Source organism: Medicago sativa, chromosome 3 (genome assembly GCF_051527215.1).
Source record: "Medicago sativa cultivar Bolivia chromosome 3, Bolivia_mono, whole genome shotgun sequence".
In the NCBI taxonomy this organism is placed as follows: domain Eukaryota; kingdom Viridiplantae; phylum Streptophyta; class Magnoliopsida; order Fabales; family Fabaceae; genus Medicago; species Medicago sativa.
In genome coordinates this window covers 56696829-56721726 of record NC_140751.1, presented here as the reverse complement: position 1 = coordinate 56721726, position 24898 = coordinate 56696829, and the positions used below count along the sequence as shown (strand labels likewise).

Below are 24898 nucleotides of genomic sequence, written 5' to 3'. Positions count from 1 at the left end.
GTCTAAGAGCGATATACATTATTATCATTGTGAGAATATCTTATGACATTTTCATAACATACTATGTAGTATTCTCACGGTGGGTCAATCCAGTATAAATATTACCCCTAATATTTATACCTATGTATAGACTTAATATCTCAATATCAATGACCCATGAGATGCGGTCATCAGTCTACATACATAATAGTCTTTATGCTTTATTATTATCCCAATTCATATTAAAGCTTGACTATGGATATGTTTAAGAATAGCGTTCTTTACGTAATGTAATCTCATGATTAAGTCACACTTAATATTCCATTACATGAACTATCTATTCTAGGGACTTTATTATTTTGAAACATAACAAAATCAACAAAGAAATGCCTTATTATTATATATATATATATATATATATATATTCACAATATATATTTATATCAATATCATGATACAAAGCCAAACCCAATCAATATTGATTGGATATTAGGGCTTACTCCAACAAATGTATCAAGTGTGAGTTGACGTTCTACATTGGATAAAATAGTAGATTTTGAACAACATATAATTGAGATGACACATATACTTAATGACTTAAGATTTTTTGTGAAGATGTGGTGTGGCAATCTCACTTATATGACTGCTTTTGACCTAATATGGTGATCTAACTCAATGTAGGCTCATCTGAAAGTCTGAACATTATCCCAAAATTATGATAAACTACTTTGTTAGGTATTGGATGACATTTGTAAATTTTTTATCTTAAATTTTAGTTATTGGTTGTTATTCACTTTCATGCAATATCTTTTATTTAACCTCTATTATTTAAAATTCATTCACTTTTGATCTTTGGTTGGATTTGACAATGAAAAATTGCATGTGTTTTGCTAATTTGACAAAATAAAGGGTTGTTGTATTTATTATTAAAACAATGTGACATTTTTTATTTAGTTTAATTTTTTGGTAAAATATATACTAAAAAATTTCGAACTCCTTCAACAAACTCGTAAATCACCAGGAATTCACTATATTCTATATACTCTCATAGACAAAGCACAAACATTTCTTTTTTCCTTATCATCTCTCTCATGTTTGAATTGCTTTTTTGTCTTCTATCTTTTTCTAATTTACTTTCTCTCTTCTCATGAATGAAAAGAATAAAAACATTCATCCATTAAATCACCACCAACCCTCTTTTATAGCAGTTTATGTTTTCTCTAATCTTATTTGGTTATGTTACCAGATTACAAATGTACAAAGTCTCACACGTAAAGGAGATATGTTAATATGTCATATATGAGTTAAAACTTCATATTGGATGCAAGAGTATGTGGTGAGAAACATATAAATGAGATGACTTATATACCTAGTGCGTTAAAGATTAGGACGGAGATGTGGTGTCAATTTCATCTTTGTGGTTACTCTTAGCCTAATGTGATTATCCATGAGAAGACTTTTGGTATTTGCTGGAAAGTAACCATGGAAAAATATTGATGTGTTACTTGAGCTGATAAATTACATATTTATTTAACATTTTAAATGATGTGATATTTTTTTAATTAAGTAAAAAAGAAATGGTAAAAAGAAACGTCATATTAAACATTCCCTTAATTAAGGGGTGTGATCGTAAAAAGAAGTGGTATACTTATTCAGTCATTTAAATTGAAAATAAATCATATTTATATCAAACTGAAGAAAATATCTATATTTACGATGATGTGTATTATTTTTTTTTATATGAAAGATGATGTATATATACTTGTTAGTAAGCATTCCATTAAAATTCACCAAAAGAAAAATATGCTTGTTGGTGGACATATTCAAAACTACCAAATACATTTGAAAAAAAATAAAAGAATATATTTTGCATTGCGGATGTTTTTCTCACAAAGAAAACTTGTTATTTTTAATTTATTTATTTTTTATAAGTGAAAGTTTAGTGAGTCAAACTCCAAGGGCTCATCTGAATTAGGATTGATTTTGAGATTTATCAAGCTCTAATCGAGATACTTACGTACCACCCATCAAGAAGTTTTCACGTTAGCAGTAAAAGCTAAACTCACGACAATTGAACCAAATCTTCATTGAGCAAGAATATATGTTTTTGATACTAAATGGGAGAAATCCATAAATTGAAAGTTGAATTAGGAAAACATGTTAGTACCACTTGAAAGACATTTATTTAACAAATTAATAAACACCCCCAATTAACATATATCGGCATAACTTGACCCAAAAAAAAAACAAATATAGACATAATTGATTTTTTGTGTAAATGCTGATATAAAAACATTAAATTTAGAATGGTACCATAATCATCATGGACAATTTTAAATATTTATTTGAATATTTTGTTTTATAAAAATGAAATATCATAGCATGAAATGAGGTAGGAAATGAGAGACCGTCATGTGTACTTTATATGTAATGTAAGACAAATGTTTATTATAAAGATAAAGATAAAAATATAAAGATCTGTAGTGTGATTGAGAATGTGCTTATATTGTCGATATATGTTGATTTAGTTGATAATAAATTGACTCCAGCCTCCATTAAAGTGTGAGTACAATTCTCAATACCAGTGTTAGGACATCCTCGATGGATAATACATTGTAATCTCTTTTTGATTCCTGAGGTTTTCTCTTTGGACTCAACTCACCTAAATAAAGAGAGATATTGACAAAAAAAAAATCTCACCTAAATAAAATTATTAAAAAAAAATGTATGTTTTTTTAGGGGAAAAGATAGTATGTTTATATGAGTAAAAAAAGGAACATACTTGTATGGTGCGTTTTTTTCTTGTGCTATTTTTTATTGTTATAAAAACATTAAAATATATTAATTTCCAACTTTTATTCTAATGATATAATTCAATGCAAGGTTTTTCCTAAATAATTCCTTTCCATTTGGAAAATACGTACACTTGATTTTATCAATGTCTATGATTGGCAAAAAAAATGTGAAGACCAAATGTTGATTGCAATTAAATTGAAGAAATCAAATAAGAAAAAGGGGACAATAACCTTTACCGGTTTTCATGGAAAATAATTTCATTTTTTTTGCATAATGAGGAATGCTAGTAACACACATTTTAATATACATTTTTTAACACACTCTTTTGATTGGTTAAAACTCACTTGAGTTCCACCAAATTTATATGGGTCTCACATGATTTGGTGGAACCCGTGCGAATTGCAACCAATAAAAAAGGTATGTTGAAAAGTGTGTGTTGTTATCATTTCTCTTTTTATAATACTACCTTTATAGAGGTTTTGAAAACTCATTTCATTCATTTTTATAGATAGTATACAATTTTTTTCTTAAATGTCTAAGCCTTTCATATTCTATACTACTTTTTGGGGTTTAAACATGCATATACATTCGTTAGCAGTAACAAAAAACAAAATAAAAATTTCGTTAACAAAAAAAAAAAATGCATATTCATTCAATAATAATAAATGGTTTTAGCAAAGAGCATATACATTAATATGCACGGTTTTGATTATATATTTTTTTTTTTGCATTTACTATTATTTTGTTGCATACATTGATATACCATAAAAAAAACTTGTAATATTTGGAAAAAAAAAGAAGAAAAGAATATTGTAGATAAATGCTAATTTTTTTTTACATCTTGTTCCTTTTTAAAGTGTTTGAATCTGTTTGGCTTGGAAATTATCATTGACATATGTTAACATTTGAATGACTTATAATATAAGTGATGACACATATAAACTACAAATGTCTTTTTCTATTATTCATAACACATTCATAATAATATCCTTCATTTATTTGGTCAAACAAATAGCTTCCATATTTATCTTGCATGATTGATGCATTTATGTGTATCATTAATCATTTAGTAACAAAAGACATTTATCTTGCATGATTGATACATTTATGTGTATCATTTATCTTGTTATTCATAGACTTGTTTAAAAATATAGTTGAAAAAATTTAATATGTTTTTTTGTTGTACCCTCTGGTCCCAGAGGAAAAGGACCCGGGTAATTCGAGCAAAGAGGAAATTAAAGTCTTAACAAAAATTATTTTTCTTAAATAATTCATCTTTTAGTAGAACTCATTAACCACTTTGAGTCCAATTAAATGTTTCAAATTTACAATTGTTTAAAACAATATTGGAGTTTTCTAAAAATGGTTGCTTTTTTGTGCTTGTGTAAATAACAAATGATCAAGTTTATCAAAGCCTCATTCTTTAAAAAAAAAAGTTTATCAAAGCCTCCAAATAGATTGTACTACCTCTTTAAGATCGAAAATAATGTTGTGATGAAAAAACTAATCCGAACAAAATAAAACTATTATACATATAAATGACATAATAAGAAACACCAAATCAATATCTGAACTGAAATATCTGAAGGGACACTATTCACTCCGCATAATTTCATTTTTGTGTTAAGCTAAAAATTTTGTTTGTAGTCATGTTTCGTTGTTTGATAAGATCCAAGATTTGTAGCGCAACACCAAAGTAGACCTTTCCTTCCTTCAAATCCTTCTCAAATTTATAGATCATATTTCTTCATACAATAGCATGAATTTTGTTACCCTGAAAATGCAAATAGTTATTTAGAATAAGAAAAAAAAAAGGAATTGTATAAAAAAAAATGAAGGAAAACTAAATACAGAATTTTCACACCTACATGCTATAACAAAAAGCACATAAATACAACCACAATGAAAAACAATCACAAAAAGTATACTCGAAACCTAAATTATGGACAAAAAATGTCTTTTATTTTATGAGAGGAAGATGGTAGATGAAGATAATGAAAAACAAATTGTCTATATATAGGAAAAAAATCATGTCAAGATCAATTTTGATTGGCTCATAAAAAATAAATGAGTCATGATCTATTTTGATTGGTTAAGGAAAAAAATTATGAGTCATGATTCATTCTAATTGGTTGATAAAAATATTAAATGCAATGGATACATAATACATAATTAAGTCAACTTTCTTGATCAAAGGTCTAATGCATTGCAAAAAATTTGTTTGAGGAGCATTAAATGCTAGAAGCAAAATGAGGCGCCACGTGTACTTATGCTCATAGAAGTATCCTTTTGTATTATATAAAGATTTGAATACTGTAATGGAGTGTATCTTGTACCTTTCTAATATAATTTTTATAAGTCATTCAAAAAATACACATGCTAAAATTAATTTCTTATATTTAGTTTACGGGTGATGCTATTTATAGCAAAAATATTTATAACGAAGGCATTGCGAATTGTATATGACCATTAGATCTTGGAACGGAGCGGAATTCATGGGTGGAAGTTTCAATATTGGGAAATGATAGAGACAATACAATTATCCATCGTGATTGTCTCACGTGAGCATTTTTTTTCGCTCAAAGTAGCATTATCCTTAGTTTACATGTGAATTTTTTCATTTCAAAATGTTCAACGCTAGATGAAGAACCCGGGCAATTTATAAAACTTAATTAGAAATTGTTATCCATACTTTGTAAGATATTATGGAAATCAACAACAAATGGTCATCCATTTCAATTCCTTAAAGTTTAATTTTATATCGGACCGGACCTTAGGTACACAATAACATAATTTCAAAACCACACTTTAAATACTCATTTGGGCGTCAGAGCATGTTTGTCGTTTTGCAGGTGCAACCATCCCTCACCGTAACAGTCACTGAAAAACTCATCCGAGCATCTTCTCCACCCTACCGATCTACCATCGAATGGGCATCGCAACTAAATCATCCTTAATAATCTCTGTTCTCGAACATATCATTGGTGTTGGAAGGAGGGGCGATTAGTGATTCTCAACAAATTTCTTCAAATCCTTCGTTGCAACCATCTTGTATCCACCAATAACTAAAGGTTAAGACTATCTAATCTCAATTGAGATCATTCTTGAACTTGTTCGAGTCATTGATAGAGGTGAGCATCCTCACCTACCCTAAGTGTCACGAAATTGTGACATTGTCTTCATCAGTTGGAAGAGACCACATGGAGAATGGGTGAGACTGAATTATGATGGAGCTTATAAGGAGTCATTGGTCAGTGTCTAAAAGGTTATGCTCGAAAGATTGGAACATGTGATGCTCTTTATGCTGTGATATGAGGCATGTATGAGGGCTTAAAGATAGCAAGAAGACAAGGTTTTTCGCAACATCATGGAAAGCGACTCTAAACTGGCAGTGGACATGCTAACAGGTAATTCCAAGATTAATGGGGCTATCCCCTGTTCTGATTTGTTGAATCTAAGATCTCATTGAACTTTCACAGAGGTGCAAATAAACCACACCTTATGTGAAGGAAACAAAAGTTCGAATTGATTAGCGTATAGTCTTACACAATATTCTTTTGTGTCCATTTTTTAAAGTCCCTCCAAAGGAATTACTGAAATGTTTGTTTAATTTTGCTTTTTTTTTTCCTTTGAGCGTTGCCTTTTTTCTTACAAAAAAAAAAAGCATTTTCTTACCACACAATGAAGGATCATTTTAAAATGACTATCGTGACACCTTAACGAATTAAAAGACTTTATTTCACTTGTTCATGTTTAAAACGAGTAAACTATCAATTTGATCCCTGTCTTTGCAAGTAATCTCAAATTAGTTCTTGACTCTATTAATATTTCTAAATAATTTTCGTCTTTGTCAAAAATTTCTCAATTAGTCCTTCGTCATATAAGAAAAACATAGAATTATGAGTCTAATTGAAAAACTTCTGTCAATATTTCAAAATAATCTCTGTCTTTGTCAAAAGTTTTTCAATTAAACCTTCGTTTCTATATTTTTTTTCACATGACGAGTGAATTAATTGAAAAACTTTTGACAAATACTAAGATAGAAATTAATTTAAAGGAAATGTTAATGAGTGCCCCGTGGCACTCTTTAAGCACTTTAAATAGGAAGTTTTTAATGAAAAGTTGTGTTTTGAATGCATTGAAAATTGTAATAGTTGACTTTTTACAAGAATAATTACTAAATTTGGGTTGATTAAAGAGTGCTCCGGGCACTCGTTAACAGGACCCTTAATTTAAAAACCAATTTAATGGTTTAATCCATTTAAAACGGAGTCCTCCTCCAATTTAATCGTTGACTAATATGATAATATTAACGAAGACCTGAAGACCTATGATGCAAGGTTCTTCATAGTAAGTATGGAAGAGGCAAAAATCTTTGAAGTGCTATGGGTTTTCAGCCTTATGACACACCTTTATAGAAACCCCTTGCTGGCATTTGGGAGCAATTCTACAACCACATTTTGTGGTATATTTGAGATGGGAATCATGTAAATTTCTGGTTGGACAAATGAGTTCATTGTAGTTCATCTCTTTTTTCAAATGCTACTAATCAGTTACTTGATATAACTCTCTATGTGAAAGATGTTCTGACGGTTGATGGGTCGTGGAATATTTACTTTCTAAATTCCCGTCTTCCTCCAGACAAGGCTAATCAGGTTTTGGCCCTTCCAGCTCCCATGGACGCTGGTGGTCCAGACACAATTAGATGGAAATGCACAAATACTTGCCACTTCATGGTCCAGAGTGCGTACATTCTTCAACGGGGAAATTATCATCTTATTGATGGGGATTGGAAGAAGATATGAGATTGGAAAGGTCCTCATAAAATACAGACCTTCATGTGGATAGCGGCACTTGAACGTCTTTTAAGAAACTACTATCGAAGTAGATGGGGAATAAGAGTTTCACCCATTTACACTATTTGTGGAAATGGAGACGAAACAATCATCCATGTTTAGTGTGATTGTGTTTACGCAACCCAGGTTTGGATTATGTTAATGGCGTCAAATCATATTACTAATTTCTTTTCTTTGAATTGAAGGGATTGGATCTTCAATAACCTCATCTTTGAAAAAAATAGAGTGTACAAGGAGGACTATTGATCTATCATTCGAGTGACATGTTGGAATCTTTGGAAGTGGATGAACAAATCTATCTTTGTGGAGGACTTTCATCAGTCTATTGATCCTATTCATATCATTCTTGAACTTATTCGAGCTATTCATAAAAGTGAGCATCCTCACATACCACAAGTGTCGCGAAATTATGACATTATCTTCATCAGCTGGAAAAGACCATATGGAGAATGGGTGAAACTGAATTGTGTTGGAGCTTATAAGGAGTCATTGGACATCGCAGGCTGTGGGGGCCTTCTTCGAGACTCTAATGGTCAGTGGCTAAAAGGTTATGCTCGAAAGATTGGAACACGTGATGTTCTTTATGCTGTGATGTCGGGCATGCATGAGGGCTTAAAGATAGCAAAAAGACAAGGTTTTTCACAACTCATCATGGAAAGCGACTCTAAACTGATAGTGGACATGGTAACAAGTAATTCCAAAATTAATGAGGCTATCCTCGCTCTGATTCGCTAAGGCTTTGTTTGGGAGTTAGGAGGGGAAGGGAGGGTAGGGCTTTGGGGGGTTGGAAATATATAGAAAAATGGACAAAAAATTCACATTTTTTGAAAGAACAGTTTTTTAGAGAATGATAAACTAATACTTATGATTAATATACTTTTAACTTTAAGAATATAATAACAACATAGATTGGATTTGAAAAATTCATATAAACCCTCCATAACCCCCCAAAACCCTCCCCCAATACAATTTTTGAGTTCCCCCAAATGAGGGGGATTTTTTATTATGAGTCAAAAATTAACCTCCAAAGCCCTCTCCTCCCAATGTCTTCTATTTCTTCCACTTGCTCCTTCCTTTTTTCCAAAACCCTTCCCTCCCCTCCAAACTCCCAAACAAAGCCTAAATCTGAGATCTCATTAAACTTCCGCGGGAGGTTCAAATAAACCACACCTTATGTGAAGAAAATGGAAGTGCGGATTGATTAACTGCACATTGTCTTACACTAAGATTCTTTTGTGTCCATTTTTTAGAAGTCCTCCAAATGAATTACATTGTATTTTGTTTGAGAACATTTGGGGAATTTACATGACTTAAAAAATTTGTTTAATTTCATAAATTTAGGGTTAATTATGTTTCTAGTTCCTATAAAATAGCGACCTTGTAAGTTTAGTCCCTACTTAATTTTAATAGCATTTTTAGTCCCTATAAAAAAAAATTACTTATAATTTTAGTCCCTGCTAAAACAAAGTTTGATTAATTATCCTTAAACTCTTAAATTTTTGAACGATTTTTTTGAGACAAGATTAAAACACTATGAAAGGTTCGTTTACTAAAATTTAGAATTTTCTGACATGAAATGAATTAAATATGAATTTTTTAAAACGACAAAAGTTAAAGATAAAAAATAATAAAATCTGGATGTAGAAATCAAATTTTGCGATAATTTTTTGCGGACGAACTTTTAGTAATGTTCTAAACATGTCTGCAAAAAATTGTTCAAAAATTTAAGAGTTTAAGCATAAATTAAACAAATTTGAATTGAGTAGGGACTAATACTCAGTGCAGAAAAACAAAATTAGGGACTAAAAATGCTATTAAAATTAAGTAGGGACTAAACTTACAAGGTCGCTATTTTATAGGGACTAGAAACATAATTAACGCTTTGTTTTTTCCTTTGAGCTTTGCCCTTTTTTTCTTAAAAAAAAAAAGCGAAGCATTTTTTTTACCACACAATCAAAGGATCATTTTAAAATGACTACCGTGACTGACACCGTTCAGTTGTTCACGTTTAAAACGGAGTCCTCCTACAGCGGTCTATTCCTTCGCTCGGGGTTATGATTCTTTCCATTATTATCTCAAATTCCCAATTCAAAACCAACAATGGATACACCATTGAACACAATTTCATCAGCATTAAACCTAATCGATTCCAAGAAACAAAATCTCAAAAACGCATTCGAAATTCTTCAATCCCAATCTTCACTTCCTCTCTCATGGCTTCAACTCGATTCCCACTTCACCTCTCTCCAACACTCTCTCATTCACCGCTTCCAATTTCTCCAATCACTCCAACAACAATCCCAATCCAAAACCCTAATTTTAAACCCAAACGACGAAAACTCGAATAAATTGAGGGTCCTGTGCGAGAAGATGGATGGTATAGGGTTAAAGAATTACGTTACCTACAATTTCAAGCATAAACTTAGGGTTCAGGCGGAACTTCGCGATGCGTTAAAGTTTTCACCGGATGCAGGGATGATGATTCTGCAATCGTTGGAAGGGTTTTATGGAGTGAATGGAAGTTTCAAGCATAAGGGAATGAGAGAAATGGGGAGGGTTTGTGTATTGTTGTTGAGGGTTTTGAGTGTTTCTGGTGGGAATGTGAGTGGTAAGGCGAGAGAGAGAGCGTTGAAGGTGGCGATTGGTTGGAAAGTGAGGTTGATGGGTGATTGTGCGAATATTTTGGGGGCGTTGGGGTTTTTGTATTTGGTTTATGCATTTGGTATTGTTGAAGAATTTAGTGTGGATGAGCTTGTTGGGTTTGGTGCCGTGGCTGCGGTTAATGGAGAGTTCATGCAGCTTTGTCGGGATATTGGTTTGACGGATAGAATTCCTGGTAAGGCTGTTGAGTTAGTCTAAAGAGTTGGTGTTGTTTGAGATGTTAATTCTTAGGATAACTCTTGTCTGTGTGTGTTTATGTTAGAATAGGAATTAGGATACAGGTATGAAGCACGGTCACTACTTGGATTAGCCGTGTCCACGACATAGACACTGGTAATTACACTGCATTAAGTGATTTTTTAAAATTATTAGCTGTGTCGGCGTGTTCGTGTCATGTCCGGTGTCTGTGTCCGTATCCGTGCTTCACAGGGATACAGTTGTGTAGCACCAATGCTTATCACCAAAGGCGTGTTTGGTCTCCAACACGTCCCAATGTTTGACACCGACACATGTTTTTTTTTTGGTAGTGGCCGGGGTTTGAACCCCGGACCTTGCATATATTATGCATTGTCCAAACCAACTTAGCTAAGCTCACGAGGACTGACACCGACACGTGTGATTACATTCAGTTTTTTCATTTACACATACTGTTACTATTCTCAATGTGTCATATTGTGTCCGGTGTCTAATTGAAGTTTATGTCAAATGTGCCAATGTTGGGCACATACCTCTTTATAGGCTAGGGGTATTTAATTGTAACCATTGATACTGATCGGTGAAAGAGAGAAAGAAAGACAGAAGAAAAGAAGTGAATTGTAATTGAAGTTTATGTCAAATGTTTTTATGTGCAACTGAGATGACTTACTTTTAAGCAAGTTTAGTAAGATTGACTGGGGAAGGTTTTCCTTATTTCTCTCCCTGCTGATGAAATTTGTTGTGTAATTGAATATACAAAGAACCAAGAGAGAGTACACAGCCAAGAATAATTAAAGGATATAAAATTAGCATGGTATTCATCTCAATGTAAAATTGCTCGCTATTAGTATTAGTCTTTGTCAAATATGTGTATTTTGGATTTCCAAATCGAGTGGTTTTTATCCCATTGAAAACATAGAGGTTAACCAGCTTATAAAAATACATGAAGAGTTACTAGGCTACTAGCAAATTAAGTAATATTTAAAAAGAGTAAATATGAGTATTTGTGATCCGACAGTTTTATGCAACTCCAACGGTATATGTATGCTCACATGTCTAGTATCTAATGTTACCCTTTTAAGTATTTTTATTTATAAGGCAGTGCTTGTTTGTGGTCTGCAGAGATTGTTCAGAAACTTGTTAATAGGGGCAAACACGTTCTTGCTGTTAAGTATGTTTTTGAGTTTAATCTTGCTCATAAGATTCCACCTGTTCCTATTTTAAAAGCATACGTGGAGGATTCTAAGGAACTTGCTAGAAGACTTCACCAGGAAGGAAAGTCAAAGGTAAGTGCGTATCACCTTGATTGATAACATAATGCATGGTGCCACCTCCTTTATTCATTGATGCATTTTTGCAGAGGGAAATTACTGATAGAGAAATGCATGCACTGAAATTGGTAATTGAGATTATTGAGAATCATATGCTGGAATCTGAATATCCACTAGCTAGCCTTGAGCAGCGTGTAGAGCAATTGAAGGGGTCAGATGCAAATATGAAAAACAGAACGCCGGCTTCTTTTCTAACTCAACGTCGTCTGCAACGACGGAAACAAAAAAGAAGTATAAAGAAGCAGCAGCAAATTGGGATGAAGGTTCCTCGAACAGCCACTTCAGTTGGTCCAGCAGACGACACAACAATATGCCAGCCAAACTCATACACGAGGTCGCCAGCCACTCCCTCTGGCATGGTGGCCCTTGCCCCAGCTATGCCTTCTTACACAGGTCTTTCATCTGGGGCATATGGTATTAATCTGCGACATCATTGCCAAGCATCTTATTATCCTCAGTAGATCAATAAATCGCTTCGCTTGTCAATACTATCTCATGCGCTACGCCGGTATTCCAGCTTCTCCCTGACTTTGCACCTTGACTGTTTAGTTTTTTAAAGTGTAGTTTGCTACTTTGTTTTATTGTCTATGATTGAAGGAATGCTTAGTTTCACTTTTTTAATTACTTGAGTTTTTGTGTTTATATAAATTACTTCTAGCTTTTGGTTGATTATGGTCTTTCCTCTCTCGATTTGTCTAGAATAGGATCATATACATAGTTGCATTGCATTTCAATTCAGAATCATGATTTTACTTAACAAATCTATTGTTATTCTTTTTTTTTTCAGAAGATCCATATAGATTAAAGTCTTTTTTGAAGGTTTCTCTTAATGGGCTCTTAGTTATTCTTTTTCCCAAATTAATTGTTTTTTAAATTGTTCCTTTTCATAAAAGATTCAACAAAATTTTATGCTGGTTTATTAATTGCCTTATGCAAATTTATCCAAACATGGTTAGAGTTATATCAGATATGGAAAATTATTCGTTATCATTCTCGGTCTAAAAACTTATAGGACTCAACAATATATTTTCTTCCTGAAAGAGTCATATTTTTTAATAAAAAGTCATGTTGCTACAGATAAGCTAAATAAATCACATGATTAACAACTTGCTTTTGCAATAATGACAAAGATAAACTATTGAAAAATGACGAAAGGAAACTGAAAGTCTTCCACCGTGGAATTTTTGCTATACGTTTTTTGAAAGAATCATAATAATTAAGAACAATAATAGTAATCATGATAATAATAATAAAAAAAGTAAGTAATATAAAATTTAATCCTGAGAAATACTTTTTTTTGGAAAGATTCCTAAGAAATACTTTTAAGATATTTTATAATCTAAACCATATTACAAGATATTTTATAATATTCTAACAGTTTCCACCGCCTAACAATCTTCACAACTCTGCATAACTGCATGGAATAAGGATTATGTTTGACAATCGCATTATATTAGCCTATTTTGCAAGGGATTGGAATGTTTGAATATGGTAAATGTTTGTTCCTGTTTTCTTCCAACTCAATCCTTTACAAAAGGTGGCCAATTATGTTGATCATCAAGTTCTGGATGTATAGGGTCAGCCGGATAGGGAGGCATTGGAATCAGAGGAATAGGTGTGACCAAATACATACTTGTCCATAAACATTATTTAATATTATTAGTTCTTCATTACTCCAACATTATTTTATATATACATGTCATGCATTTGTTTCTTTGGCCGGCTGTATGGTGATGTCAAAATAATATTGTAGAAAGTAGGTATATAAAAAATAGCCATTTTGAAAACTATCTTGTCCCTTTCAATTTTGTCAGTCTTATTGATGGACAAGGTCATCAATTTCAATTTTGTCAAATGGTGCTGTACGATGATGTCAAATTCTTATTTATAAGAAAATGATTTTCATTGGACACAACAGAACCTTTGCATCTGCACTAATAAATCAAGTTCAACCGTTTAAATATCAGATATAGATCCATTTTGGAAAAGAAACCAAACATAGAGAAAAATCTTATCAAACATAGGACAAACTAAAGATAATGACGGATCATAAAACAAACAGAAAATGTACTAGGACGCTGTGGTACTGGAGAGTGCTCAATAGTGTATATGCTGTATATATAAGGACACTAGCTAGTAGGATATAGTTCAAACTATCCTATCCATGGCTCTACTAATCCTCTACTTGCCATATCTTTTCTCCTTTGTCCTCTTAACCCTTATAGTACAAAAGATAAGAAAGAAGAAAAGTTACTTGATTTATAACATGCCACCAGGGCCTAGAAAGTTACCAATTATAGGAAATATACACAATCTGTTAAGCTCTCAACCCCATCGAAAACTAAGAGACTTGGCCAAAAAATATGGACCTCTGATGCATCTTCAACTTGGAGAGGTTTGTGCTATGGTCATTTCATCGCCCGAGTGTGCTAGCGAGGTGATGAAAACCCATGATATTCACTTTGCATCAAGGCCTCAAATTCTAGCTACAGAAATAATGTCTTACAATTCTACAAATATAGCTTTTGCTCCATATGGTAATTATTGGAGACAGCTACGGAAAATCTGCACATTGGAGCTTTTAAGCCTGAAAAGGGTCAACTCATACCAACCAATTAGAGAAGAAGTGTTTTTCAATCTTGTCAAATGGATTGCTTCACAGAACGGAATTCCAATCAACATTACTGAAGCTGTACGTTCTTCAATATACACAATTGTTTCGAGGGCTGCCTTTGGTAATGAATGCAAAGACCAAGACAAATTTATATCAGTGGTAAAACAATCAATAAAGGTTGCAGGGGGTTTTGACTTGGGAGATTTGTTTCCCTCAGCTAAATGGCTACAGCGTATTACTGGTTTGAGGCCTAAGCTTGAAAGGTTTCATCAACAAACTGATCAAATATTAGAAAACATCATCAATGACCATAAAGAGGAAAAGTGCACAAAAGCCAAAGATGATCAAGGTAGAGTTGAAGAAGATCTGGTAGACGTTCTCTTAAAATACGAGGATGGTAACAACCAGGAGTTTACCTTAACAAAAAGCAATATCAAGGCCATAATCCTGGTAAGCGAATTAACCTCCTCCAAACACATTCAAGAAGAAAAACTTGTTTACTCCAGTAAAATTTAAATGAATATTGAAAACCTTCCCACATATTATATGTATTGTTTGTAGCATTGGATGCTATATGCATGTTGTCTTTTTATATATAACTTTAGAGATTCTTGGATTAGCTTGCTTGACCTTATTGATAGCTACTTTTCAGGACATTTTTGGTGCTGGAGGTGAGACATCAGCAAGCACCATAGATTGGGCAATGATAGAAATGATAAGGGATCCAAGAATAATGAAGAAAGCACAAGATGAGGTGAGAGAGGTTTTCAAAATGAAAGGAAGGGTTGATGAAAATTGCATCAACGAGCTCCATTATTTGAAATCAATCATCAAAGAAACCTTGAGGTTACACCCTCCAACACCTCTTTTGCTGCCAAGAGAATGTCGTCAAACATGTGAGATAAATGGTTATCATGTACCTATTAAAAGTAAGGTGATAGTCAATGCTTGGGCAATTGCAAGAGATCCAAATTACTGGACTGAACCAGAGAGATTTTATCCAGAGAGATTCATTGACAGTAGTATTGACTATAAAGGGAGCAATTTTGAGTACATTCCTTTTGGCGCCGGAAGAAGAATATGCCCAGGGAGCACATTTGGTTTGAGAAGTATTGAGCTGGCCCTTGCAATGTTGTTGTATCATTTTGACTGGAAGCTTCCCAGTGGAATCAGAAGTGAAGACTTGGACATGACTGACGAATTCGGAGCCACGATGAGAAGAAAAGATGATCTTTTATTGTTTTCTTTTGTTTATCTTCCTTTGTAAGTCATATGAGCCACAATAATTGATTATTTTTGCAGATAGTTGAAATGTTTTGGATCAGCAATCACTTAGTTAATTACCTACGACTACGAGCCATCTATCTTTCATTCATGCTTTCATGTACTACACATTCTTATAAGTACCTCAGCCTTTCTTTGCAGATATCTTTTATTCATCCTTTTTATGATATTTATTATTTATTTTTTACATCTTTTATGGCCACGAGCGCTTAGATGAGATGACACAAATCTCTTCTAGTTAACCAATATTTCAAATTCGAACTTGAGTTTGGGCATGCAACAACGTGAGAATTCATGGAAAGAATTTATTGCCTAGCTGGGTCCCACAAAACTTAAGAGATTAGTCTCCACAGTCGGACGCAGAGATATATAGTGTACAACAAAAAATAAATGCAAATTACTCATTAGTCTCTATAGTTGGACGAACGTTGACATAAATGTAATTATATTAGTTTATAATTCAAGTGTTTTTAATTTTCAAGTCTTTATTTATGTTTATATCTATTTAAGTGTTTTAATTTGAATATCAAAGCCACGAACATGTACTCGATGGATTGTGCTTGGGAAGAAGATAGACACTCAACTAAGCATCTGAATTGGTTATGGAATCCATTTATGGCTTCCCATCTTGCTCCGGTGCTTGCAAATGTGGGTCATGCCATGCTTACAACTTTGTCTGAGAGGTGGCATGAGGAGATTAGAAACTTTCATCTTTCTATTGGGGAAATGACCATCGCGCCGGATAATGTGACATGTTTTCTACACATTCAAATCGAAGGGAAGATGATGACTCACATGGAAAATATCTCCCAAGACCAAGGTGTTGAGGCGATGATTGACTTGCTTCGTATTTCCCACAATTCCGCGGTAATGGAATGCGAAAAACTGTTTGATGTTCATATTAGTTTCGCATGGCTAAAGTCCATATTCGAGGAGCACCTCACGGAGGCATGCCACTTGGGAAATGAAGCTGGGAGGGAGAGATAATCAGGATTGGTGATCAGTGACGGATCCAGAAATTTCAATAAGTGGGGTCAAGGTCTATTATTATAAATACACAAAAAAAAATACACAAGCGATAAACGGATGACATCATATAACCAAAATGTTAAGATATTATAAAAGATAAACTTACTTGATTATTAATTTTTTCTTAACTCAAGTTTAATGAGGGAAAAACAATGATGTTGCAGTAAAAATGATTATTATATGTTCCTGTGAGCTTAACTCAGTTGGTAGGAACAATGCGTAATATATGCAAGAGTCGGGGTTCAAACGCTGAATACTCCACTTCTCCACATCTAAAATGCATGAGCTTCAATAAAAAAAATTATTACTATGTTTTTCATACTTTATGTATTGTGGCTCAACTCATGCCTTTCCATTTGCCTTTTTCAAGTTATATGAAGTGTGTGGGGGACATCTGTAACACCCCGTTCTCCCAACAACATAATATTAATTAAAATGATCAGAGTAAACAACACAACGGAGTGTCACACTGCTTTTCAAAATTTCATAAATAGAAAATAGCTATTTATTTAAACCAATATTTAAAATATCTTACAAATTGCAGCGGAATAGTTCTTTTAGAAAATATAATTTCAACCAAATCCTACGTCAACGAAATTAATGGCACAAAGGCCTCAACGTAATAGACATTATCCTCAACAATAATAAATCCAACAACGTGGTCTTTTCAAAATATGATACATAAAAGAAATGAAGAAGACATTCGCGACAATCCCCATCCTAATATGTATCAGAGCCCTAGACACTTGAGCCAATCAACCTACAAGTCATCATTACCTGCAAGTTACCCATACGAAGGACAACATTTTCAAGCAGACAGGGTGAGAAACTTATCCAATAATAATAATATATATTTCATCAAATTAATGAAAACAACAAAGCACATCACAACAGGCACCATTAATAATGTATATAAATAAATACATAAGCAACAACATAATTAATTTCAGCAACAAGGTACAACAACAATAACAACAACATTATCCACAACGACACCGATAACTCGACAATTCGACAACGACAACAACTCGACAATGCTACAACGACAACAACAACCCAACAATGCTACAACGACAACAACAACCCAACAATGCTACGACAATAACAACTAATGCATCATGCAGGTGGTACCAATCTACGCGCGTTGAATGCTAAGCATTCCAGGGCATAAGCCCCCAACAAATTGGATGGTTAAAGCATCCCAGGGCATAAGCCCCCAACAGATGAATGATAAACATTCCAGGGCATAAGCCCCCAACGATTGAATGATAAACATTCCAGGGCATGAGCCCCCAACAGATGTGAGTATGCAAATGGACTCAACTTGTGTATATCAACATACAACTTCAACAACGACAACAACAACAACAACGTATGTGCCTAAAACAATTATGACACACTCCCCAACTTCGACAATGGAATGATACAACAACGTCAACGACGGAAAGGAAACAAGATAGCATAATAGAATGCATTAACATCATTTAAGGAATGAATTACATCAACATAATTGTCATAAAACATCATAATATTACTCATAATCAATTATCATCATATATTTAACCACTTCAGACATCATAAACATCAGTATTAATAATCATTTAGAATCATACTATTATCATCATCAATCATAAACAACATCATTATCAAAACATCATCATCAAGACATCATCATCAATAATCATTTATCATCATAACAACTACAACAACATCTACGACAACGACAATGTGCATAATTTACTATGACTCAACGACACAATAATTTTCAACAATGGAACAACAACTTTTATTATACAAAAGTGTTTACACATACATTTCATATAGTACAACCTTCAATAATAATATCCACTTCATAAACATGGCTTAATGAATCAAGGGAACCTATTAAAATAGTTAGAATAGACCCCTAGTGCTCTAAACAAAATTCAGAAAATGGCCGTACAGGACCAGGGACGCTTTCGCGACAGAAGGACGCTTTCGCGTCCTCTACAAAAAGGGACAGGACGCTTTCGCGAGAGAAGCACGCTTTCGCGTCCAAAATGTCGTAACTCAGGATGAGGACGCTTTCTGCACGCTAATGGGACGCTTTAGCGTCCTCAGCAAATGGGTAGGACGCGTTGACGCTTTCGCGTCCTCCACAAAAATTTATGGGTAGCTACAAGGTGTGGACGCTTTCTGGACGCTAATGCGACGCTTTCGCGTCCTGCTTCAGGTTTCAGAAAAATTGCGATTTCAACATAGTTTCACCCCAAAAATCCTAGCTTTGATCCCTTAATCACCCAAATTGGTTTACAAACATGTTTACAGGTTTAGTATACAACATAGGGAGCAAAACAACATACAATTATGCAATTCAACAACATAATTCATCATCTAACATAACTTCTCAAACCCTAAAAACCAAGAACAACAAATTCATCAATTTTCAAATTATATATCAAGATTATTGAAAGGAATCCCACCCTTACCTTATCTCAGCAAATTCTACAGCAAAACAGTTGGATTCTCTCTTCCTAGCTCTTCTCCTAGCTTTCTCTTGGTTCTTCTCCTCTTTCTCTCCAAAAACCAGTTTTTCTCAATTGTACGTGAAAAATGTTTCTGTTCTCACTTTTCTTTCTTTTACTCCCAAAAATATAACTCTTTTCTTTTCTCACTTTACTCCCTTAATTTCTATTTAATTTCTACTTAATTCCCATTAACCAAAAATAAATATTATTTCTACCTATTATTTCCACAAATAATAAAACAATATTCATCAAATAAAACACAACTCCATAAATCATATAATAAAATAGCATCACAACATATATCACATAAAAATCATATAAAAATATTCACACATCTACTAAAAATAATAGAATTAAAATGGGGCGTTACAACATCCATATACTTGTAGTGGGGTCAAGATATATAGATTTATCAATTCACCCACAAATATATCTAAATTACCATTAAATTGTTCAAAAAATATACCAAGTGGGGTCAATTGCCCCCTTTTGTATATATGTGCATTCGTGGCTGTTGGTGACTAAAATATTGGATCTTGTAATTAACACCTCCTTTTTATTAGAAAAATTCATTCTTAAACTCTTTCGATTGTTAATTACAATTTAGAAATTACTTTGTATCAGGGCCGTTCCTAACTTTTTATGGACCCTATGTCAAGGTTGAGAAAATGACCTCTTACACAATACATCGTAATTTTTTTTTTATAAACGATGAATTTGATATGCATTCATTTTGGGGGTAGATATCCAAACTATTTTGACACCAAGTTATTGTAATACGATGTTTAGAAATTTTAGTTATGCTGACATTCCAAATCCTCGCTTGCCGAATGCACCTCATCGTATATATTATTAATAAAAAAGAATAACAACAGAAATAGTTGGGGGGAAAAACAAAACCGAACAAATATAAGTAAAATAATATGTAGGCGTTTCAAATGTATCTCAAAAAAAATCAGTCATAATAAAACTAGGTATATAGACCACCGTTGATAATCTAAACTTGTTTTACAAAAAAAAAAACATCACTTTTATCTGGAAGTCATAAGATTGCATTTCTTAAAGCATTTTGAGATGTAAAATCATTTCAAATGTCATTAACTCCTCAAATAAATTTTTCAAAGAAGTAATTGTCATATCAACAACAATAAGAAAATAGTCGATTATTATGAATTCTTGATCAAATAATTTGCTATAATAAACATTATGTTAATGTAAATGTATTATGAATTTTTTATCAAATAATAAAATGTGTTCAATTCTTGACAATTTGTATTTTGTCTCTGTAAATTGTCACTTTCATTTAAATCATTTTAATAATTTATGTCATTGTTTTGAAAAAAATTTTGTTAATCACAATTCAGATTATAAAATACGAAATTCACAAAATATGCTTCGAATCATAATATCCGAACATGATAAAATGGTCAATTTGGAGGGTGCTTGAGAACTGAGTAGGGTGAGAAAAAAAATTTCAAAAAAAAAAAAGTTGAAGGATTGTTATTGTTTGGGGGCTTTTGAATTAGCCTTGCAAAAAATTGTGAATGGCTGATGGGACTTTTTCATACACTTTACTATGTATACCCCCTTGAAATGTAGCCTTGCTATATACACCCGCACATACAATTTTTTTTGAGCCCCCCACAGGGCTGGGCCCTAGGCCGTCGCACCCTCGGCCTATGCCTATGGCCGGCCCTGCTTTGTATTTATTTAAACGTAGTTTAAAATGTTCAATATTTTATTTATTTGGGTTGATTTGGTCCAACTCTTTTTTTCATGTGCTGACAGTGGAAGGAAGAACCATATTTTCTCCAAGTGGTGTAGAAGATGAATCTACTGTGTACTGTTGAACAATATAGAAATGATTTTGAAATAAGGATAATCTAGTGTTAAGGGTAATTTTGTTAACTTAAGAGTGTACAAATGCATATTTTTAGCAACCGAATAATAATTAATGAATTTAAGAGAAAAACTGATTGAAGGTAAGTTAGATATATCCTTATCTTTATTGTATAATCCTAGCAAACATTCAACCTTAATGCTAACCCTTTAATCCTAATTTTTTTTTTTGAGGGGAACACGCACAACAACCCTTACCTCCGCCAACATTTGATACACCATTTTGACAATATAAGTTTTATCAACAGTTAACTGCCATCTCCAAATATCATCGCTATGAACATGCAAAACAACGTTATACAAAATCGCAAATTTCCCCCCACATTTCCTCCTCCCATGCGAAAAGCCTACAACGCCATCTTCACCCGCCACCCCCTAGACTCCAACCTAAAGAATACATTTCATCCACAACTAATTCTTTATTCTCTGCTAAGTCAAAAAGCCTCCCAAACATCACGCGAAATGCTATCTTCCCCTTCACACATCCGACCAAAAGAATGTGTTGGCTCCATTCCCCACCTTTTGCACCAGATTGTTATCAAACCAACTCCCCACCTCCAACCCATCTCCATGCCTAACTGCTCCCATTTGCTTCCACCAAGCATATGCAAGACAACTACCTTCACCCACCTTACCTCCAACAATCCTGTATCTAGTTGTCAAAACTCTAAACCAAAAACTATCATATTCCACCTGCGTTCTCCAACATCATTTTCATAATAATGCCAAATTAAACTCCCTAATGTTATACACCCCCAAACGCCCACTCTCCTTTGAAAAATAAATGCAATCCCAAGAAATCCAAGGTATTTTCCTAATTTCCTCACCCCTCCCACCCCACCACCCACAAAAAAACTTATCTTAATAAAAATTCAATAGAGGAAATTATACATGTTGGATCCTTGAAAAAGGAGAAAAAAATAAACGATTAACGATTTATGCATTTTTATTGAACACCATTCATCTTGATGTGCCGCGATAACATATCAAATTATTTTAGATTTGTGTAAAATTCTACATGGTTGATCTACGCGTTATAAACTTACGGTCCAACGGTCAAATTTAAAAAATATGTAAAAAGTAAAATGTTATTGTGGAGAGTGTAACGTTAAATCAATATAATTTGATCTCTCCCTCTATATATACACCAACACCCAGGATGCCATTTTCTCGGTTTTGATAATCAAGCAAAGATGCGATTTTAAATTTTGTCAGATAGTTTGTTGTGCAAGTTGAGATTTGTCATTTTCATCTTTAAATTTTGTCTTACGAAAACAAGTTGTTAACCATGTTCCTGTTAAAAAATATTAACTTCTATGTTCAAGTATTTAAAAATGCCTAAAAAAGTATTCTATAATGCTTGAGCGATAGTTGATAGCAACGCAACTTTTTCTTTTTGTTTTTTTAACTAAAACCATTCCTTCTGATATCAAATATCCGAATAATTGTCCTCGTGAGTTTAGCTCAGTTGATAGCAACACTGCATGATATATGTAAGATCCGAGGTTCAAATTCCGTCCACCACAAAAAAAAAATCCGAATAATTTGGGCCTAAGCTTGTGAAGGTGCATCGACGGTAGATTGATCAGATATTATATCATTATTATCCATTTGTTTCTATTTATAAGAATATTCTATCACCATTCATGCATGTTAGAAACACGTAGTGTAATTAATAAGTATAGTTTATAACAAAATTTATATCTTTGTGTACATGTGCATTCAGTGTTAACCTTTTTTTTCTTTCTAAATTTCAAGAGAAATAAATAGTAATACCATCATAGTATTTATAAGAATATTTTTAAAGTGTTACATGTTTTATCATTAGAAGATGCGGCTTTGTTTTGTTGTGTGCTATGGAATATTTGAAAACAAAGAAATAATAAAGTGTGAAAGGAGGTTATTGATGCTCAAGCATATGTAGTAGAACGAGCAAAGTCCATGCTCCATGATTGGCAAGTTGAGTTGTAGAACGAACAAAGTCCATACTCCATGATTGGCAAGCTGCTCGTTTGATACGCAACACATCATGCACATTGCCGCAACCATCAAATAATGTGACGTGGGACAAATCAGCTACGGGGAGATTTAATTGTAATATTGATGTTTCTTTATCCAAATAGATCAATAGAGTTGGAATAAGAGTATGTATAAGCGATGATACAAGTACTTTTGTTTTGCCTAAAACTTAATGGTTTAGTCCAATTTGTGAGGTACACATTGACGAAGCTATGGGATTATTATCAGCATTAGAACCGGTTCATGGTTTTCAGTTAGGACCTACTGACTTTGAGCTTGACGCTAAAATCGAGCTGGATAATACTAGACGGGGGGGGGGGGGGGGTTCAAAGTTTTTCTAAGTGTTTTCACAAGTTTGAGTGCAGCGGATAAGGTCAAACACAAACATAGATAGAGAGAGAGAGAGAGAGAGAGAGAGAGAGAGAGAGAGAGAGAGAGAGAGAGAGAGAGAGAGATTATACTGGTTCCTCCTACAATCCAGGAGTAGTCCAGTCCCCTTGCACTTGCAAGGGATTTTTACTATAATCATTAAAGATTACATATGCTCAAGCACAGAAGCAAGAGAGTTCAAATGCTCGATCACAACTGAAAGAGACTTCTACAATCTAACTTAATCAAATAAAAGATTGTTTGGTTTTGACACTTGATATACAATCAAAGGTGTAAATATTCACAAAACACAGTAAGACTCTTAAGACTTAGAATTTCTAAGATATGAACGTAGTAAGAAATTCTTAATTGTTTATGCGCGTTTGAGTTTGAGAGAGAGTAAGGGCATAATTAATGATTGTTGAGTCTTGTTGATTTCTTCAAGTCTTCAGCTTCTTATATAGGCAAGGATTTGAGAGACGTTGGAGAGGTGCTAGCACATTATTTGAGTCTTTGAGAAGCTTGATCAAGAACGTTGAAATGTTACTTGATATGGATAATGTCTTTGATGGAACATTTGAAATTCCTTTGCTACAACTGGAATTATCCGTTCATTCCTTTTGTCCTTGACGTTCTTTGTTTTTAATTGCACGTGATCAGAAAAAGACAAGTTGTACTATCTGAGTCTGATAGAGACAACTTCATAAGAAGACAAAGTCTGACGTACCTTCAGAGTCTTCTGTTCTTTAGGGTCTGATGACCTTCAGAGTCTAGTAGTCTTCAGGTTCTGGTTGTCTTCTGAGTCTGATGCAGAATTTCATTTTCGCTAGTTTTCAAATGCTCTTGTATATATTCTTCTAGGATCAAAACTAGATTTTATACTATGAATTTTAATTTGTGGTCTTGTGATCAAAACTAGATATTCTTCTAGTTTTCAAATGTCTTCTTGAATATATATTAGCATATCCAATTGTTCTTCAATACTTAGTTATCATCGAAACTTTAGAGATATTTTACAAATTCAATTTTGTTCCAACACACATCATGCACACTGCTGCAACCATCAGGCAATGTAAAGTGGGGAATATCAGCTACGGGAATATTTAAGTGTAATATTGATGTTTCTTTTTTCAAATAGACCAGTAGAGTCGGAATAAAAGTATGTATAAAGGATGATACAAGTACTTCTGTTTATGTTAAAACTGAATGGTTTAATCCAATTTATGCGGTACACATTGATGAAGCTATGGGATTCTTATCAACATTAGAACTAGTTCATGGTTTTCACTTAGGACCTATTGACTTTGAGCTTGACGCTAAAAGGGTGGTGGATAATTTCTCATCTACAAACCATGATTT

At 33.3% G+C, this 24898-nt stretch overlaps 2 protein-coding genes and 1 long non-coding RNA gene across 4 annotated transcripts; 2 read left to right on the top strand and 1 right to left on the bottom strand.

Annotated features, from left to right (window-relative positions):
- Positions 1-4211: 4211 nt before the first annotated feature.
- On the bottom strand, positions 4212-4696 carry LOC146938571 (uncharacterized). Its single transcript, XR_015033391.1, has 2 exons — positions 4644-4696; positions 4212-4549 (listed from the first exon to the last, which is right to left on the bottom strand). It is a non-coding gene; the product is annotated as an uncharacterized LOC146938571 (long non-coding RNA).
- Positions 4697-9627: 4931 nt separating this feature from the next.
- LOC146938570 (truncated FRIGIDA-like protein 1) lies at positions 9628-13503 on the top strand. Of its 2 annotated transcripts, XM_085752513.1 has the most exons (4): positions 9665-10467; positions 11610-11773; positions 11848-12326; positions 13395-13503. In XM_085752513.1, the coding sequence occupies exons 1-3, from the start codon at positions 9732-9734 to the stop codon at positions 12277-12279; spliced, it is 1332 nt and encodes a 443-aa protein (XP_085608639.1). In that variant the 5' UTR covers positions 9665-9731; the 3' UTR covers positions 12280-12326; positions 13395-13503. The 2 variants fall into 2 exon arrangements, with proteins under 2 accessions (XP_085608640.1, XP_085608639.1); XM_085752514.1 differs by having other exon boundaries at positions 9628-10467; positions 11848-13503.
- A 465-nt stretch (positions 13504-13968) lies between these two features.
- LOC146938569 (cytochrome P450 71D11-like) lies at positions 13969-15858 on the top strand. Its single transcript, XM_085752512.1, has 2 exons — positions 13969-14882; positions 15085-15858. Exons 1-2 carry the CDS (start codon positions 13983-13985, stop codon positions 15697-15699), a joined length of 1515 nt encoding a protein of 504 aa, XP_085608638.1. The 5' UTR covers positions 13969-13982; the 3' UTR covers positions 15700-15858.
- Positions 15859-24898: the final 9040 nt, after the last annotated feature.